Source organism: Microchirus variegatus, assembly GCF_963457635.1.
Source record: "Microchirus variegatus genome assembly, chromosome: 4".
Classification (NCBI taxonomy): Eukaryota; Metazoa; Chordata; class Actinopteri; order Pleuronectiformes; family Soleidae; genus Microchirus; species Microchirus variegatus.
In genome coordinates, this window is record NC_139805.1 from 30,643,471 (window position 1) to 30,663,061 (window position 19,591).

The 19,591-nt window shown below is 42.2% G+C and overlaps 1 protein-coding gene across 1 annotated transcript in view; it reads left to right on the forward strand.

Annotated features, from left to right (window-relative positions):
- Positions 1–19,591, forward strand: part of LOC310925574 (low-density lipoprotein receptor-related protein 1-like) — a 115,721-nt gene that overhangs the window by 31,216 nt on the left and 64,914 nt on the right. The window contains exons 5-16 of the mRNA XM_083887553.1: positions 2,310–2,472; positions 4,235–4,457; positions 5,908–6,097; positions 6,175–6,318; positions 7,401–7,637; positions 8,390–8,570; positions 10,364–10,586; positions 11,042–11,231; positions 11,356–11,481; positions 12,185–12,325; positions 18,423–18,548; positions 18,771–18,887. Of these exons, the coding sequence (XP_083743679.1) occupies positions 2,310–2,472; positions 4,235–4,457; positions 5,908–6,097; positions 6,175–6,318; positions 7,401–7,637; positions 8,390–8,570; positions 10,364–10,586; positions 11,042–11,231; positions 11,356–11,481; positions 12,185–12,325; positions 18,423–18,548; positions 18,771–18,887 (2,061 nt within the window). The remainder of the gene's footprint in view (positions 1–2,309; positions 2,473–4,234; positions 4,458–5,907; positions 6,098–6,174; positions 6,319–7,400; positions 7,638–8,389; positions 8,571–10,363; positions 10,587–11,041; positions 11,232–11,355; positions 11,482–12,184; positions 12,326–18,422; positions 18,549–18,770; positions 18,888–19,591) is intronic.

The window sequence follows — 19,591 nt, forward strand, 5'->3', positions numbered from 1 at the left end:
TAAAACTATGGACAATGGATGTTGCCGTAAAAAAAAAGGTGCTGCGCTCTCCTTCTGACTCACCTGCAGCTCACTGACAGCTGCCAGGGAGCGCTCTGCTGTTTCTCTCATTACACATAGGTAACATACTTTTTTGTAAATAAAGTAAATAAATAAATAAAGCGGATCATCACAACGGCTTTTTAGTCCCAGTCTGTCCCTGGTTTCATCTGTGTTCATTCAGTCAGGCTGAGTTTCCATTACGCGTGCCAACAGCCTTTGATCTGACGTCAGAGGCGACGGGACAATCGATATAGATGACATATCTATAGCTGATTCAGATAGTTACATTAAAACGTGATTGTTGTGATTATGTGTTGCATTTAAATGTGCCTGGAACTGGAAGGGTTAGGGTTAGGGTAAACTGTCTGTGAGGTTTTGGTAACGTGTGCGCACTGTGCCTCCTGCGCTTCGCCGTGCACCGAGAGTAGACCAGGTTAGAGCTGGACCCGTTAAGGTAACGCCGGGTTCCCCGTTCCTCCGGTCTTAACCGGGTAACATAGGTATGACCCCTCCTTGAACCACAAACTGCAGACCAAGGTAAGCCCATACTAGTACAAACATGCATTTCTCCTCTGGATACCTATATTTAATTTATTCAGATATACCAAATAAAAAATTAATGTGCGTCATCTGTGAACGCGTAGTTGAACATGCTCTGGAAAAGCGTAATTTCCTGATTTACAAATATAATATAACTATAAATAACCGCAGCCATGTGTGGGCACTGCTGTGCCAGTTAAGACCTGCCTTTCAAACGTGCTAAATATAGACGCAAAAATAATCACCGCAATCAGTTTCAGGTTTGATAAATCACTTTGCGCGTGCTAAAATAACATATTTACATTTTCTCCTCCCATCACACGCAAAATAGCTTGTAAACGCCCCATATTGCATATGCATTAAGGCAAAAACACTAAATGGGTTGCGAGTGCTATTTTGCCCGTCTGAGGGACGCAGTCCTCGTTGCACCCTGTTATTAGATCAGCATCAACGCTAATCTGCATGTGCAATCCAGTTTGCACACGTTTTTGCACGCGCAAAGCTTTAGTAAATCAGGCCCTATGTGTTATATTTATAACAGAAGCAGGGTCAGCTCTATGGAGGCTGCCACCGTGGACAAACTAAACATCTTTTGAGTTTTGATGCTAACTGAAGGCTACATAGGTTCAACAACATTTGGAAGCGAAGAGTGACGTGCAACATGCAACTTCACCAGTAAACGTGCTAATTTTTTTTTTAGTTTGTTAGTTTTGTAGTTGTTTGAACTGCCCACTAGTAGCCACAAAGAAATCCAACGCTTAGTATTTTTTTATTTCATTTAAAGCATAATTTGTGTTCATCAAAGGTACAAATCAAGCAGGATAACCTATGTCATTACATAATTAGGGCACTACTTTTAATGCATGTGTAATAAAAGTAATATGGTGAACCAAAAACTGTACAGAAACAAAATCAAAAAGCATTAACAAAAGCTTTCCTCCTCTGATCGTTGGCTCAGGTTTGTACGGCAGAGTTGTTGTTTGAGGAAAGGAAGGAAGAGAATGAAAAATGAGAACCAGAACAAGGGATATATTAATGTCTCATGCTCTTTTTCACAATTTCTTCTCCTCTTTCAGACCCTCCCCCCCACAGTTTGCATAAATCATTGGGTAATCCAGTTTTCTTTCTACAGCCTGTGTTAACTTCTACAGTTTCACAAAATGCCTTCATGGTGCCATGTGCACAGGTCTAGGTGTTTGATTTTCATTGACGGGTGGGGCACTGGTCTTCTCCTGCGCCGAGCCTTGGGAAAATAAACTCAGCAGAAACTACACTGCTGTCGTGGCTAAGCTACAGCTAGACCAACATCACACTCTCCGAAGCAACAAACAGCCTGTCTCATATTCTGTCTGTCTGACTTTGAATGACAGACACATTAACAAGACACTTACTAATTTGATTTGGCTGTCATTTTGTTTGTCAGTCAGGAAAACTGCCCTGAGTCTAAACCTGAAAATCTGGACAGAGTGTGCATGTCAATGTGAGTGAGACAGAGCTGCTGAAGTAACTGCTCCAACGAGTTGCTGACTAATTTACTTCATCACATGACTTTGAGTCAAATCTGTCGCCCATCTGCTCAAGTATGCACAATAACATCACAGCCTCAGGTTCTGTACCGGTCAAAATGACTTGAGTCAAAAAATTTGTTTTTTCTTCTTTCCGCACCTCCTGTGTCCTACATTCACCCCCCCACCTTACCCCCCTCCCCCTCTGCCTGCGCTGTCCAGATGTGGAGCAGATGGCGATCGACTGGCTTACCGGAAACTTCTACTTTGTGGATGACGTTGACGACAGGATTTTCGTGTGTGACAAGGACGGGCAGACATGTGTTACCCTCCTGGACCTGGAGCTGTACAACCCTAAAGGCATCGCCCTGGACCCCACAATGGGGTCAGTTTGAAAAATGCATAAACCCACACACATACAGACACGGGTTGTTTTTCCTCAGTGCAGTGAGCATTTATGGAAAATCAGGACAACTGGAGTCAGATACTGTTATTTGTTATTGTTACCCAACATTTGAATTGGAAGGGGGGGATAAATGGAGGTTTTGACATTGGAGTAATTGAGCACAGATGTGCTGTTTGCACTGTGATACACTGTCTGTGTAGGGTTTGATTGCAAAAGCCTTTTTAGTTTTTTTCCTCTCTTCTCTTTTTGTTTATAACAACACTTTCCCGAAATTCTCGAAAGTGTGTGTATATCTGTGGTGCATGATGTGGTTTCACGTTTGTGTGTGTGTGTGTGTGTGTGTGTGTGTGTGTGTGTGTGTGTGTGTTTGTGTGTGTGTGTGTGTGTGTGTGTGTGTGATGTGTGCATTTGCGTACGTACACACATGCTTCTCGCTACATGCGTCGATTTTCATCCCTGGTAAGTTCTCACTGCTGTGGATTTTTCCTCCAAAAACAAGGTCAGAAAGACTGTGTAGCTGTTGAGGCAAAGAAAAACAGTCTTTTTAATAACAATATGTCAGCAAAAAAAAAGATCTTATTTTGTTGTTGTGTCAAATTTGTGACCACAAACCTCAGAATTTCCACAAAGACTATTGCCCACTGAAAAGCTACGCTTACAATTATGGTGCTTATGCAATTGTTACAAAGCCAGATACCACGGTTTCTCAATTTGAGTCAATATGGATTCGTGTAGAGATATTTCAATTTCTAAGCACCAATTTTGCTCAATTATGAAAAATATTTCCACAGAACTAATGTTGCAACACAATTTGGACCTCCCTAATGCAGTGCATCATTAATATATATATATATATATGTATATATATATATATATATATATACATATATATATATATATATTTATATTAGTAATTGACCTTAAAGTATTCATTAATTTTCCACTTTTCATTTAATATGACTGCACAGTGCAACTCCACAGTCATAGAACTGAAGTTTTTGAACCCAGACCTATTTATTTTATTTATATGGAACCAAATTACAACATACAGTATATCATCCCAAGGTACAGGGCCTAGACATTAAAGTATTATAGCTATGGTTTTCAAACAGTGGTACGTGCTTCCTCTGGTGGTACTTAGTGGTATAATAATAAATTAATAATAATTAGACTTATCTCTCACTCCATCTTACTCTAATATCACTATACAAGTGTGTGAAGTATATGTGAGGAAGAGGAGGATGATGAGAGGGTAAATTGTCTTATTAGGAATAAATCTGCCTGTGAAAAGTCTTTGCTCGGCCTGTTTACACCACTGTACTTTAACGTTGGTACTCATAATAATACTGGAGTTACTTTGAGAGCTCAATATTTTCTCAGGTGGTACTTGGTATAAAAAAGTTTCAGAACTACTGATCTAGAGAAAGAGAAACCCCTGCAGTTCATACCACAAGCAATAATTTGATGTCAGGAGAGGGGGAAAAACCTAATTAAATTTGTCAGAGCCAGACTTCAGAGATGTGCAGCCATCTGCCTTGGCCAGTTGGGGTGAAAGGAAAAAAATGGGTAGAGAGAGAAGAGGTGTAGGAAAAAGGGGACAGGATAAAAGAAGTGGAGATGAAAGAGAGAGACCAGAAGCAGATGTTTATTTAATTACTGTCAGACTAGTTATTTTAAATGAGTTGTAGATTTGCTGTCCGTCCATCCATACATGCTCAGGTCATATCCTGTGTTTCCACAGGAAGGTGTTCTTCACAGACTACGGTCAGATCCCTAAGGTGGAGCGCTGCGACATGGATGGTCAAAACCGCACCAAGCTGGTGGACAGTAAGATTGTGTTCCCCCATGGCATCACGCTGGATCTGGTCAGCAGACTCGTGTACTGGGCTGATGCCTATCTGGACTACATCGAGGTGGTGGACTATGAAGGCAAAAACCGACATACCATCATCCAGAGCCTGCTGGTGAGAACGGATGCACACAGAGTACACACCACACTCCAACATACCTTCCATCAGCCCAGAGATAATCTCCACTAAATTTATCGTCCACCTGTCTGCTATTAATACAGCTCTAAAACATCTAGTGCTCTTTAGAATTCCCTGTATGTCTATAACCCGCGTAATGTTTCTCCTGTGTACAGCTGTAATGTGTTCTTGACCAGTGAGTTATGAGCAGAGGGAAGAAGGTGGACATTTGGTTTTTTATTAAAGCTGCTGATGAATTGTGTCTAATAAGGAGGCTGATAAAACACAGTGGCTCTAAAACCTATTACCATGGCTTCTACTGTGATCTATGGAGGAATAATGGCTTCTATTTACTCCCTGAGCCTAAGGACACAGACACACACACAAACCACAATCTCTTCCTGCGTGTGTGCAGGGTGTAGTGCACCTGTAAAAGGCCATTAGTACACCCTTCAAGCAAAGGTTGCAAAGCATTGCGGTTATTGATGATGCTGTGTTTGGTCCGTTTTATCTGTAGCATAGGTTTCTCAGAGTCGTGAAGCTGCAGGGACAATTTTCTTTTGTGTAAATGCATTTCTCAAATCCACAAAATCTTTGGAGTTCAGAATATTTCAACTTCTAATATCTTTTTGCGGAACTTGGACCTGAAATCAAGATGTTCACCACACCTTTTCTTACTATGTTTGTCTTTCCGTCTAGATGTGTGAGTAAAGGTGACAGAGAGCACTCCCATGTCTCCTCACAGTCTGATAGTCTGCTTAGCAGAGCATTGCCCTCCAGCATTTGTTAATAATTGCATTTATTGACTGTCTATGTCTCTATGGCCCACTGACTTCCTTCCAGCCTGCACTGATAGACCACAGTACCGTCTCTGGTTCTTTGCTGGTTCGCTGAAAAAGCCAATTCTGTGTTCTGATCTCAAAGTTACTTTGTCGTTTGACAGCTGCAGGATATTTGGACACTGTACAATAGTCATTTATGTCATTGTCATGAAACAATACAATACAAGTTTCTGAGTGAGTGATTTTAACAAACGTACAGAGAAGAATCATGGCACACACTTTAAACACTCTTCTGCTTCAGTGCTCCGGCTTTGATAAAATACAGGTTACCATGGCAACAATACATCACGCAGTAGTAAGTGTCCTCATATAGAGAACCATGGATTCAGTACAATTTTCTTTGGACTCATGATTGACTGTGTGTGTGTTACTGTTTACACACACAAAAACCATTAGATGTAGCTCTTGTATGGAAATGATGCATTAAAAATCCATTAATGTGTTTTTATATCCATTTCCATTAAGCCAGTATTAGCTTGCTGATTACTATAAAAAAAAGTAATTTAAAGTGTTATGCTTTCTCTTGCTTCACCACATCAATTATTCTGTACATATCCCTCTGCTCTGCTTTTTCCACACCTCGTTTGCTCTCCCTCTTTTCTCAGATCGAGCACTTGTACGGACTGACTGTTTTTGAAAACTATCTGTACGCCACCAATTCAGACAACGCTAACATGCAGCCTAAGACCAGTGTGATCAGGGTCAATCGCTTCAACAGCACAGACTACCAAGTAGTGACCAGGGTGGATAAGGGAGGAGCACTGCACGTCTACCACCAGAGACGTCAACCTCAAGGTAACCCTAACGCAACCCACATGTATCAGTGTATCATATAGCTGCGTGTTGTACTCACCACTGTCTTTGGTGTGCAGTGCGTAGCCACGCGTGTGAGGTGGACCAGTTTGGGAAGGCTGGAGGCTGCTCTGACATTTGTCTGCTGGGAAATGGCCACAAGACGCGAACGTGCCGCTGTCGCTCTGGATTCAGTCTAGGCAGTGATGGCAAATCCTGCAAAAGTGAGTAAAAATGCATTAGAACACACTTTCTACTGAAATGATCTACAAAGTACTGTAGGTCTACTTGTGGTGGCATAAATAATAGTATGTCAAGAATATAATAGGAAATAAACAAGGAATACATAGTTCAACTGAAAAAGCTGGAGATTCATTAAATAACATGAATAGTTGTAAATGTTAAGTGAATGGCTAGATGGTTCAAATATACAGTATTGCCAAATAAACCTTGAACACTGGAGTGTGAAGCGTAACAAATAAACGGTTAAAAAAAACTAAAAGAATGTTGATATCGTAGAAGCAGTTGGAATATTTTGCTAAAACTAAAGGAACAACAGTAGTTTGATTATTCGAGGATTCAAGGACACTGTACTGTCAGATCAGGTTGTTCAGGTGTTGATCAAATCCTACTCTGACATAAATAAATAGCTCTTAAACTAAATGACTGTGAAAGAATAAATATTGTAACAATGCACATCCATTCAAGTTGTCATTGAAGTGGCTCTTCGGCACATTCTGTGCGCTTTTTGTGAACAAGAAAGAAAGTTTTGAAATCGCTGCACTGGAGCATAGATTCAACACATCCACAAGTGATGTGGGCCTGCTCCCAGAATAACTGTAAGTATAAACTTGGCAGCCACAGTGATTCAGCTCTGTTGACCTAAAGCCAAGGGCAGCCACAGCGCTCCCTTGGGCTCTGGACTGGAAAAGAACTATGAACAGTCGCTGTGTAACACCATAACTTAGTCTGGCTCTCTATCTCTCCACTGACCTCTCCATAAAGCTCTCACCCTGATTCAGCTTGTTTGGAGAAGTGTTTTAATATTCCATCAACCATTAATAGGGTAATATTGATCTGTCCTCAGACAATAGACTGTCCTTGAAAACAGCACAGTTGATTTAAGTCAGGGGAATCTTTACTCCTCTGCATCTCAATTTAAAAGCACTTAATTTTCACTTGGGCCTTTTGCTGACCCTGCGTGTTGTTTAGCTCTCTGATCAATACACGTTGTTATTAATATACAATTACAGATAATGATATACACCCCCTCACTCTTGTCTTTGTTTTCTTGTGTTCACTACAGAACCTGAACATGAGCTCTTCCTGGTCTACGGTAAAGGTCGCCCAGGGGTCATCAGGGGCATGGACATTAATGCCAAGGTGCCGGACGAGTACATGATCCCCATAGAAAACCTGATGAACCCCAGAGCTCTGGATTTTCACTCTGAGAGCGAGTTCATCTACTTTGCCGACGCCACCAGTTACATCATTGGGCGACAGAAGATTGATGGAACGGAGAGGGACACCATTCTGAAGGAAGGTAGTGCAACGTCGTTTTCATCATGTGACAATAGAGACGTGTGGAAAGTGACTCAGGCTTTCCACGCTGTGTTTGACACGTAGTTTACACGTAGACAGACTCAAAAATGTGTTTTTTAAAACTATTTTACTCGTCAAAACCTGAGACGTCTGTAATTACTTCACAAGCTCAACGTTTAGTTAAAGCCACACATTTTTTTTGCATAATAATATTATGCTGTTGCCTCCATCTGTCTTGATGTAAAACTAATCACTTCCTGAGTGCAGCGCAGGAATTTTGCAAGGCAACAAGAGATCTGATGAGATCTCATGGAGACAAAATATAATCTGGAATGTATCAGATTATATTTAAACTTTTATATTTAAAGGTTTTGCACCAGAGATTGGCAGTAATTATTTATTTGAACAGTTTTACAAACAACCTGAGGCTTGTTATTAACTATAAAGACAAAATTACATACTAATAGTACTTTAAAAATAAAGTTTGGATGGAAGTATAAATACATGCATTGATCCCTGGGCAAGACACTTAATGGCTGTGCCAACAGCACGTGAGTGGGTATGAAAGATTCATACATGCACTGTATGAATGTGTGAGTGAGTAAAGCAGCTTTCAGTGGTCATCGAGGTTAGAAAAGCGCTGTATAAATATATATCATTAACCACTGCTCTTGAAAACACTTTAGGGGGAGTGAGGTTTATGTCTGTGTTGCAGAAACACCCTACTCACCAACCATTTTGTGTCTATTCCAGGAATCCACACAGTCGAGGGCATCGCCGTGGACTGGATGGCAGATAACTTGTACTGGACAGACGACGGACCGAAGAAAACCATTAGCGTCGCTCGGCTGGAAAAGGCTTCACAGACACGCAAAACCCTCATCGAGGGGAAAATGACTCACCCTCGCGCCATCGTGGTGGATCCTCTGCATGGGTAAGGGGGACAGGCAGATGGAGGGCGTGATGGAGCTTCAGTGGTTTTTGTCCCATACCAGGAAAAGGTGACAGAAAGGTGCAGGTTTGAAGCAGCACTTGAAATTATGCTGATGGGTAGTTCATGAATATAATGCATACATGGCCGCATGTCATGAAATATACAGTGTATCGGGTCTCACATGAGATGAAATCTCACCTCTCACAGCACGTCACCCTCTTTCCTCTCTCAGTTTCACTTTGTGTCCGAGCTGTTCGTTGGTTTAAATATTCACCTCTTACAAGGACTGCGTCTTCATCAAAGCTGCTGTCAGTGAAATGTCATGGGTTTCTTAGTCTCAGGGAGAAACCTTTTTTTTTTTATTCCACAACATTTTATCCAACCAGGAGCCAGAATGCCACTAAAAGGGTGGTCTTCTCTGCTTGTGAGTCTACATCCACGTCATTTCAAAATGTAATAGAGACAAACAACCACTCATTCACACATTTATACCTACAGTCAATTTAGAGTGACCAATTTACCTAATCCCCATATTGCATGTGTTTGGACTGTGGGAGGAAGCCGAAGAACCAGGATAAAACCCGCGGAGAACATGCAAAACTCCCTGCAGAAAGGCCCTTGTTCCAACCAGGTTTCGAACCTGGGTCTTCTTGCTGCAAAGGCAAGAGTGCTAACCACTATGCCAACTATGTGGCCCCTACTGCGACGTATGTTTCGAAAAAAATCTTATGTTAATTTCACTACAGAAGAGACTAAATGACCTCAAAAGGAAAAACATATCGGTCCAAGCACTCCTAACATATCGGCATATGTGGTATCTGCAAAAAGTCCAATCATGTGAGTAATTGGGTACACTGGGAATGTGTGTGCCCCTGTAAACAAGAAGTGGATTGTTTCCTCTGCAGTTTGCAGTTTTTTACAGTGAAACAGACAGCAGCATTTTTAAACTTCTCCATTTTGGGCTCTATAAAACACCAGGGTGGTGAGAACAGCAGACACATCCTGAGCAGAATTTATGCGTCCCTAACAAACAATGAGGTGAATGAATTTCCCTTTCTCGCTACATTTATCACACACTATTTATTAAAACAGACAGGCTATTTTGAGCATTGCATTATAGGTTTTTGTTTTACCAGCTGAATTACACACCGACACGTCTCTCTGGCTCACTTTCAAAAAGCTCTTAATCTTGCTGTGTAAAAATGAAGTCTCATTGACGTGACCTCTCTCCCTGTTTCTGAGAAGCATGTGCTCATAAACACACACACAAACACTCTTTGGATTGCAAAGCTAGAGCACAATGTGTTTCCACACGATCCCCTGGGAAAGACACTTACCTACTCTAATGCCTGTGATCAATCAGGCTTAGCCAGAGGAAGGAGCAGGAGGAGACATTTTTGCTGAAAGGAAAGGAAGAGAAAAGAGACAGGTGGAAAAGGAAATATTAAAAGTTAATGTTGATGTCAGTCATATTCCAGCAGAGGGGGGATGTTTCTATGCAGTTATGCATAATGTGAACAGCCAGAGCTCACAGGCTAAGCTGCAGGAGATCAGGTGGAGATTGGCATGTCATTAAGTACCTGGTGACAAACACTGGTTTGCCTGTGGGCAGATCAACTGTGGAGCTGCTGTTGGGTCCTTTTAAAAGTTTTGTTTGCTTGAAGGCAGATGGATAAAATGTTTGTTCTTACTACTTTTTTGCATGTGTTAATAACACAAAGAGATTCTTCAAGATGTTCCCATCCATTTTCTCTCAGTGCAAACCTATAACAGCAACTCTGACGCGTCCTCAGGTGGATGTACTGGACAGACTGGGAGGAAGACCCTAAAGAGAGCAAGCGTGGCAAAATTGAGCGTGCTTGGATGGACGGCTCCAACAGGAACGTGTTCCTCACCAGCAAAACTGTGCTGTGGCCCAATGGCCTGAGTCTGGACATCCCACAAGGAATCCTCTACTGGGTGGATGCCTTCTACGACCGCATTGAGATGGTCTATCTGAACAGCTCTGAGCGCAAGGTCAGCGTCTACTATCGCCACCATTATTTTACTGTACTTTAGAGTCAGAGCCTTTCACTGGAATGGAAAACTTTGGGTGGTCCATCACAATGCAGTCCAGGGTCTGTGGTCTTATATTGCTGTTTAAATACTGGTCACTCCTTCTGCCTTAACTGATGATATTTAGTTTTTAGTGGCCCATGTGTTGGTTTTATTTTGATTTAATGGTCTTGTTTCTAGCTTTTGAAAATGTGTAATCCAGAAAATGGAATTTTACATTGGTTCTAAATATATATAAATATTTACACTCCCAGTCTGAGCTAAACAGAAGGGAGTATTTTAGGGCCTCAGTGATTTAAAGATCTACTTTAAATTCCATCTTTGCTTGTATTAGGTCCGAATGGCCTTAAATTGGTGTAGCATTATTACAAACTCCAGTGTTAGATTTCATGTTCACCGTCTGCTTTTCTTACCAGACGGTGTACGAAGGTCAGGAACTGAACCACGCCTTCGGCCTGTGCCACTATAAACACTTCTTGTTCTGGAACGAGTACCGCAGTGGCAGCATTTACAAATTGGACACCACGACCGGCATAGCCACTGTTTTGCGCAACGAGCGACCGCCCATCTTCGAAATCCGGATGTACGACGATCAGCAGCAGCAAGGTGACGAGCAGCTCCTTACACACAGATACAGTAGACTTGTCTTTGATCCAGTCATCGATCCACATTATGGAAAAGTTACCAATTAAAAAAAGGTTGTACACTCATTCATCCATTTAATTTACAGGCTCCAATGCTTGTCGTGTGTACAATGGAGGATGCAGCAGTCTGTGTTTGGCGATACCAGATGGCCGACAGTGTGCCTGTGCAGAAGACCAAATACTGGACCCAGCTGACAACACCAGCTGTAAAGGTGTGTGTGTGTGTGTGTGTGTGTGTGTGTGTGTGTGTGTGTGTGTGTGTGTGTGTGTGTGTGTGTGTGTGTGTGTGGGGGTGTGTGTGTGTGTGTGTTTGTGTGTGTGTGTGTGTGTGTGTGTGTGTGTGTGTTGAACGAGTAGAACAGGGGACTCCGGTGTCGTTACACACCAACAAACGGGGGACTCCATGTTGAACAGGGAACATTTCTCATTAAACAAACATTTTATGCTTTTAAATGAAGCTTAAATCATGTCTTAGATTCTCTGGTGACTTTTTTATATATATTAAGTAAAGTGGGGGCTTGCAAGTGTGTTAAAGTCCATACTTAGCAGTGCCCCTGCTGGCTGGAGCAGGTATTTTAACACCGTGTGTGTGCATGCATGCGTGTGTGTGTGTGTTGTGGAACTTGAACTTGTGGATATTTCGCATGGTGCTAATTTTGCTCTGTCAATCACATACAAGGTTTTATTTCGAGTGATGAGTCAAGCTGTGTGACAGTGACAGTTGGTTTTGCCACTTAATCTTTGAGTGAATGCAGACGTTAGTTACAGCAGCAGCGTAGTTTAAGACTAACCCACAGTAAAAGGAGCCCTTATTGTTATATAACAAACGTTAGAATAAAGGACAACTTCACTGTGCTTATTTTTATGCCCTGCGTGACCATTATTCTTTTTGTCCCGCGACTTCTCCCTCCACAGCCAACCCGTCCTACGTGCCCCCTCCCCAGTGCCAGCCTGGAGAATTTGCCTGCAAGAACAACCGCTGCATCCAGGAGCGCTGGAAGTGTGACGGAGACAACGACTGTCTGGACAACAGTGATGAGGCGCCCGAGCTGTGCCGTGAGTGACTGCACCCATTCATGCACACAATCACTGCCAGTCAGAGACACTCTAACAAAATGAATAGGGATGTCAGTCCCAATCAGTCCCATCCAAACTTTTTACTGTTGAGTTCCTTGCATTTATAGACAGATGATAGTGACATAGTACATGGTCTTAATTTTGAGTGAACGATGAACAGACTCAGACTGTAGGTAATGCTGGGATTGAAAGAAGGTTGTTGTTGCACAGTGATGTTTGTTCACCCATTTGGTCGAGCAGTTGTATCAAAATATGACATCATATCCAACGCAGGTAATAAATATAAAATATACCACTCGAAAATAACCACCACCAACAGTGTGTCGTAAATAAAGCCCTGCTAGAGTCTACAGCTGAGCTACAAGAAGGACCTGACGTAAAGCATGAACAGACCGATTCCTGATCAGTTAACCCTTTAAAAGCTAGTGTGTCGCTCACAACACGTTGGCAAGTTCACTTGCATTGCTGTAGTTACAAGATGAAAAATTCTAATTTCTTCTCAGATTCTGAAAGCTGAGCAGTTGCACGTCAAAGCCAAAGTGTGGTTATTACGGTAATTTCACTTGCGCTGTTTCAGGAAGCTGGAGAATCAGTGTCTTTGTCGCCAGAGTGTAGAGAGTGTACATAGTTACCATTTTTTGGCCTGTTTTTTGCACATTTAGGGCCTGATTTACTAAGATTCCAAATAGCGAGCGCTAAATTGCTTGCGCGAGCAGAAAGACTGCGCCCGCTACTGGATTACGTTTTGCGGGTGAACTACTAAGATTGTGGCCGCAATTGACTACAGGCGCGGAAGTGGTTAAGACCGCCCTATTTAAATGAGGATTTTGCACGAGTCAAGAGTTGTCAACATGGAGAAAGAGCAGACTCAACGGAAGCGCAGAATTAAATTTGAAGCCACTGAACAGAAAGTGACGCTCTGCGATGAGCAGATAACTGGGATCGAGCCATATATGACATATTGTTCCCCGGGTCCATAGGACCTTTTTATATTATTATTATTATTAGTATAATCCTGCGTCGGTATTTTGGACAGCTCCATCATTACCTGACGTATCAAACAAAGAAAACTACGGACTATGGATGTTGCCGTAAAAAAAAAAAGAAGGTGCTAGCTCTCCTCCTGACTCACCTGCAGCTCACTGACAGCTGCCAGGGAGCGAGTTCTGCTGTTTCTATGGATCTAATGGATGAGTGACTTTCTTGTCAATAAGTAAATAAATAAATAAAGCGGATCATCACAACGGCTTTTTAGTCCCAGTCCGTCCCTGGTTTCATCTGTGTTAATTCGGTAAGGCTGAGTTTCCATTACGCATGCCAACAGCCTTTGATCTGACGTCAGAGGCGACGGGACAATCGATATAGATGATATATCTATAGCTGATTCAGATAATTACATTAAATAGTGATTGTTGTGATTATTTATTGCATTTAAATGTGCCTGGGACTGGAAGGGTTAGGGTTAGGGTAACTTGCCTGTGAGGTTTTGGTGACGTTCGCGCACTGTGCCACCTGCGCTTCGCCGTGCACCGAGAGTAGATCTGGTTAGAGCTGGACCCGTTAAGGTAAAGCGGGGTCTTAACCGGGTAACATAGGTACGACCCCTCCTTGAACCACAAACTGCAGACCAAGGTAAGCCCATACCAGTACAAACACGCATTTCTCCTCTGAATATCTATGTTTAATTTATTCAGGTATACCAAATAAGAAATGAATGTGCGTCATCTTTGAACGCGTAGTTGAACATGCTCTAGAAAAGCGTAATTTCCTGATTTACAAATATATATAACTATAAATAACCGCAGCCGTGTGCGCGCCGCGCACCGCTGTGCCAGTTAAGACCTGCCTTTCAAACGTGCTAAATATAGACGCAAAAATAAACACCGCAATCAGTTTCAGGTTTGATAAATCACTTTGCGCGTGCTAAAATAACATATTTACATTTTCCCCTCCCATAACACGCAACATAGCGTGTAAACGCCCCATATTGCATATGCATTAAGGCAAGAACGCTAAATCGGTTGCGGGTGCTATTTTGCCCGTCTGAGGGATGCGCTCCTCGTTGCGCTCTGTTAGTAGATCAGCATCAACGCTAATCTGCGTGTGCAATCCAGTTTGCACACGTTTTTGCACGCGCAAAGCTTTAGTAAATCAGGCCCTTAGAGTCAAAGTCTCAAAACACTTTATTGTTGTGTTTCATACTGTAATGTTTCATACTATTCCAATTTCAAATTCAACACGCGAAATCAGTGTTTTTCTAAATGAACCTTTTTGTTTTTCTTCATTTTAAATTGTTATTAGAGTATTTTAACATGCAGTAAATTGTAAATAATTGCCAGATATTTGAAGTTATTCTGGAAAAATGGGCAAAAGCACTTAGTTACAGGACATTCTCTGGTCCTTTTATGGTTAAAGCAAAGAAAAAAGTCCAGGCGGATATTTTGAGGGTTAGGTGTTAAAGGGTTAAGGGCTTTTGTCTCCTGATAATAAACCCATGGTTAGAAAGCTGTGAGTAATAATGGACACTGATTTTAAGTTTGATAAGCAGATTATTTGTGTTATAAAAAACTGCTCCTTTCACAAATAGCCACGGTTAAATCCATTCTGCCGAGGCATGACCTTGGAAAACTTTCATAACAACTCAACTGGATTACTGGAACACTCTTTTTATTGGAGTTAGTCAGGCTTCCTTTTACTCGCCTTCAGCTTGTTGAAAATGCTGCTGCACACCTTTTGACAAGAACTCACAGGCATGAACATATCTCTCCTACTCTGGCTTCCCTCAGCTGGCTCCCAGTATAATACAGGAGCAATTTTAAGTTATTATTGTTTGTTTACAAGTGTCTAAGTGGCTTCGCTCCACCTTACAGCTCTGATTTACTTCAGCTCTACACTCCTTCACGGCTCCCTAAGATCTGTTCATACTCGTCCTTAATACTAGGCTGAAGCTCAAGGTTGATGGAGCGTTCATGGTAGCAGCTCCCAAATTATGGCATGGGTTGCTCATTGCTTCCTGTTTTTAAGTCTGTTTCCCTATGTTTTTTAAAAACATAAGACACCACAGACACAACAAACTTCGTAACCGATTTTTTTTAATCCTGAGAAAGGACAGACGAGACGATCCAGTGAGGACCACACACTTGCTGTTTAATCAAAGATTCCAGGGATTGGGGATCTTGCAGAAACTCACGTGATTTAATGTGACTTCAGAATATAAACACATGTGGAGGCGGACTGTCGGTGTCGTTAGTTAATAGCTGTTTGTGCGATGTTTTGTGCTTAGAAATGCAAAATCTGTTCAAATCAGCTTAAAATCACAATTGTCAGAAGGGCCAGAGCTGTGCTGTGTATGTCGTATATTTTTGTTCTGTGTCTTGTGCTCTCTATGTGCCTGATTTACTTAAGCTTTGCGGGTGCAAAAACAGATTAGCGTTGATGCTGATCTACTAACAGGGCGCAACGAGGAGCGCATCCCTCAGACGGGCAAAATAGCACTCGCAACCCATTTAGCGTTCTTGCCTTAATGCATATGCAATATGGGGCGTTTACACGCTATTTTGCGTGTGATGGGAGGAGAAAATGTAAATATGTTATTTTAGCACGCGCAAAGTGATTTATCAAACCTGAAACTGATTGCGGTGATTATTTTTGCGTCTATATTTAGCACGTTTGAAAGGCAGGTCTTAACTGGCACAGCGGTGCGCGCACATGGCTGCGGTTATTTATAGTTATATTATATTTGTAAATCAGGAAATTACGCTTCTCCAGAGACTGTTCAACTACGCGTTCACAGATGACGCACATTCATTTCTTATTTGGTATATCTGAATAAATTAAATATAGGTATCCAGAGGAGAAATGCGTGTTTGTACTAGTATGGGCTTACCTTGGTCTGCAGTTTGTGATTCAAGGAGGGGTCGTACCTATGTTACCCGGTTAAGACCGGAGGAATGGGGAACTCCGCTTTACCTTAACGGGTCCAGCTCTAACCTGGTCTGCTCTCGGTGCACGGCGAAGCGCAGGTGGCACAGTGCGCAAACGTCACCAAAACCTCACAGGCAGGTTACCCTAACCCTAACCCTTCCAGTTCCAGGCACATTTAAATGCAATAAATAATCACAACAAATACTATTTAATGTAACTATCTGAATCAGCTATAGATAGGTCATCTATATCGATTGTCCCGTCGCCTCTGACGTCAGATCAAAGGCTGTTGGCACGCGTAATGGAAACTCAGACTGACTTAATGAACACAGATGAAACCAGGGACAGACTGGGACTAAAAAGCCGTTGTGATGATCCGCTTTATTTATTTATTTACTTACTTATTGACAAGAAAGTCACACATCCATTGAAAATGTGTATGTCAGGAATTACTTAGGAGGTGGACCCGGAAGCAGACGGAGACGGTAAGTGTGTTTCAAAACAAAAGTAATATTTATTTACATAAGGAGAACATAAAGCGACTTCCAAAACTAGAGGAAGTGAATGAGTGACTGATAGACAGAGAGAGAGAAATGAGAGTGCAGCTGCTACAGGATCGGCTCGGCAGAATGGCTGCGTTCCAGCACGGAATAAACTCACTTGCTTGGAGTACTGAGGAGATTCCCAGGAGAATAGGGAAACAGGAAACGACCAGTGGCTTCTCAGAGGTGCAGGAGACGTGGCGACCTGGAGCGAGGAGAGGCGAGTGATTATCCAACAGCAGGTAAGTTTCAAGCGACAGAAGAACAGCATAGTCTTTACCAACTGAAGGTGAAAAACGCTCTGACGCCGGTGAAGTGGAACAGCTCCGCTTATAAGTCCTCCTGATTGCTGATCAGGAGCAGGTGAGGCGGAGCCGCGCAGGTGTAGACAATCACCGGCGTCTGAGGGAATGTCGGTCAGCCACGCCCCCTGCAGAGTGAGAAGGAAGGAAGGAGCAGCAGCAGCAGTACACAAACACAAATAATAATAAATAAAAATGTGAGGAAGGTGCAGGTGGGATCGTGACAGTGTAATCTTGATAGAACCAGGAGAGCGCTCCCTGGCAGCTGTCAGTGAGCTGCAGGTGAGTCAGGAAGAGAGCGCAGCACCTTTTTTTTTTTTTTTTTTACGGCAACATCCATAATCTTCATTTAAATAGGGCGGTCTTAACCATTTCTGCGCCTGTAGTCAATTGCGGCCGCAATCTTAGTAGTTCACCCGCAAAACGTAATCCAGTAACAGGCGCAGTCTTTCAGCTCGCGCAAGCAATTTAGCGCTCTCTATTTGGAATCTTAGTAAATCAGGCCCTATGTGTTTTACTTTTTAAATACTTGCTTTATTACTGTACAGCACTATGTTGTTTTTAAATGTGCTTTATAAAAAAATTGGATAATATTGGAGAAGATAAATACTTATGAATATGAATTAAGTGACAATATCCTGGTCATAAAACAGTCTATACTCCATACAAATATCATTATTAAGGACTGGATGAATCATTTCACTCTCTCACACACACACAGAACACAGCAGATTTGCACACAAACAAGATCTTTTTGAGAAAGAGGGCAGGGATTTTAGGGAAGACATTGCAAAAATCTGAATGTGAAATGAAGAAATAATGCTCTCAAAATGAAAGGCTGTGGTCCTGAATAATGATCGGAAAGAAACTCCAAACTCCTGTTGATCCTGAGTCAAGTGACCTCTGGCAGTCTGAATTTGACAGTCTGGTGACGCCAGAATGAAATGAGAGAGCAGAGTCTGAATTGTGTGAGCGTGTGTTTATATGTACAAATTGTGTGTATATGTGAGTACACAGTGTGTGAGTGTGTACGCCGGGAGGAATGTAGCAATGTCTGTAAATCTGTTAAAGCTCTCTGTCTGCTCGTCTGTCTGTCTGTCTGTGGTCAGAGCGCAGACGCGTTCCCCTTCCTGACAAAACAAAAATCCAGTCCAAAGCAGTGAGAGTATCTGCCGTCTCATTTGCACGTCACAGCTCTCTCCACTCTTTCACCTCTTTTCCATTCGCCGCCCGCCTCCCCCACATAGCCACTCATTTTCCTCTGTTTCCTTCTTGATGCGTTCAATGCGTCCATTCTTCTCTCTCCAGACCAGCACACTTGCCCCACAGACAGATTTAAGTGCAAAAACAACCGATGCATCCCGCTGCGCTGGCTGTGTGACGGGGACAACGACTGTGGGAACGACGAGGATGAATCCAACACCACCTGCTCAGGTACACAAACATACGTATACTCCAATCAAGTCTTTGTGGTTCACCTGTAGGGGTTGCAAAAGATACATTATGGTAAAATATGTAATTTACCAACTATATTTAATTTCCCAAGCATTTGGAAAATGTACACTGAAAGTTTCCCAGTTTGAAAATGCCCAGAATTTTGTGACCCCACACACATTTGACATGAGCTCCCTGACGTGAATGTCTTTGTCTTTTTAGCACGTACTTGCCCACCTAATCAGTACTCGTGTGCGAGCGGGCGCTGTATCCCTCTCTCGTGGACGTGTGACCTTGATGATGACTGCGGTGATCGGTCAGATGAACCTGCCTCCTGTGGTAAGTCTATAATATACAGTCTAAAAATGTACAGTATATAATAGCCTACTAATAGCCTTGGCACCTAGTGTGAAAAAAAAAATATTCCCACATTCCCACACAGGTATACAGGGACATCTTTTTACTTGACCGATTCTATTCAATTCAATTCAATCCAATTCAATTAAATTTTATTTGTATAGCGCCAAATCACAACAAACATTATCTCAAGGCTCTGTACATAGACGACATTATGGAGAGCAGAGAAACCGAACAATTCACACAATAAGCAAACACTAGGCATCAGTGGAGAGGAAAAAACTTGCTTTTAACAGAAGAAGAAATCTCTGACAGAACAAGACTCAAAGATGTGCAGACATCCGCCTCGACCGGTTAGGGTGAAAGGAAAAAGATTGTTGATAAAAATGATACTGATATCGACTTTTAATGATAGCATAATAATAATGGTGATAATATGTATGTTATTACAATAATAGTAGAGGCCTCAAAACTGGATCTGGATCCTGAAACCTGCAAGATGAGGACACACAGAGAGAGAAAGAGGGGAAAGGAAGGGAAGACACAAACAAGGGAGAGAAAGAACAAGGTTAATGACATATGAAGTCATATTCATACCCTGAGTGTGAGAGAGTGTGCATGCACCACAGGAATTCCTCACCTAGGTTTCCCTGAGCCAGCTCTACTATATAGTAGACAGTTTTAAG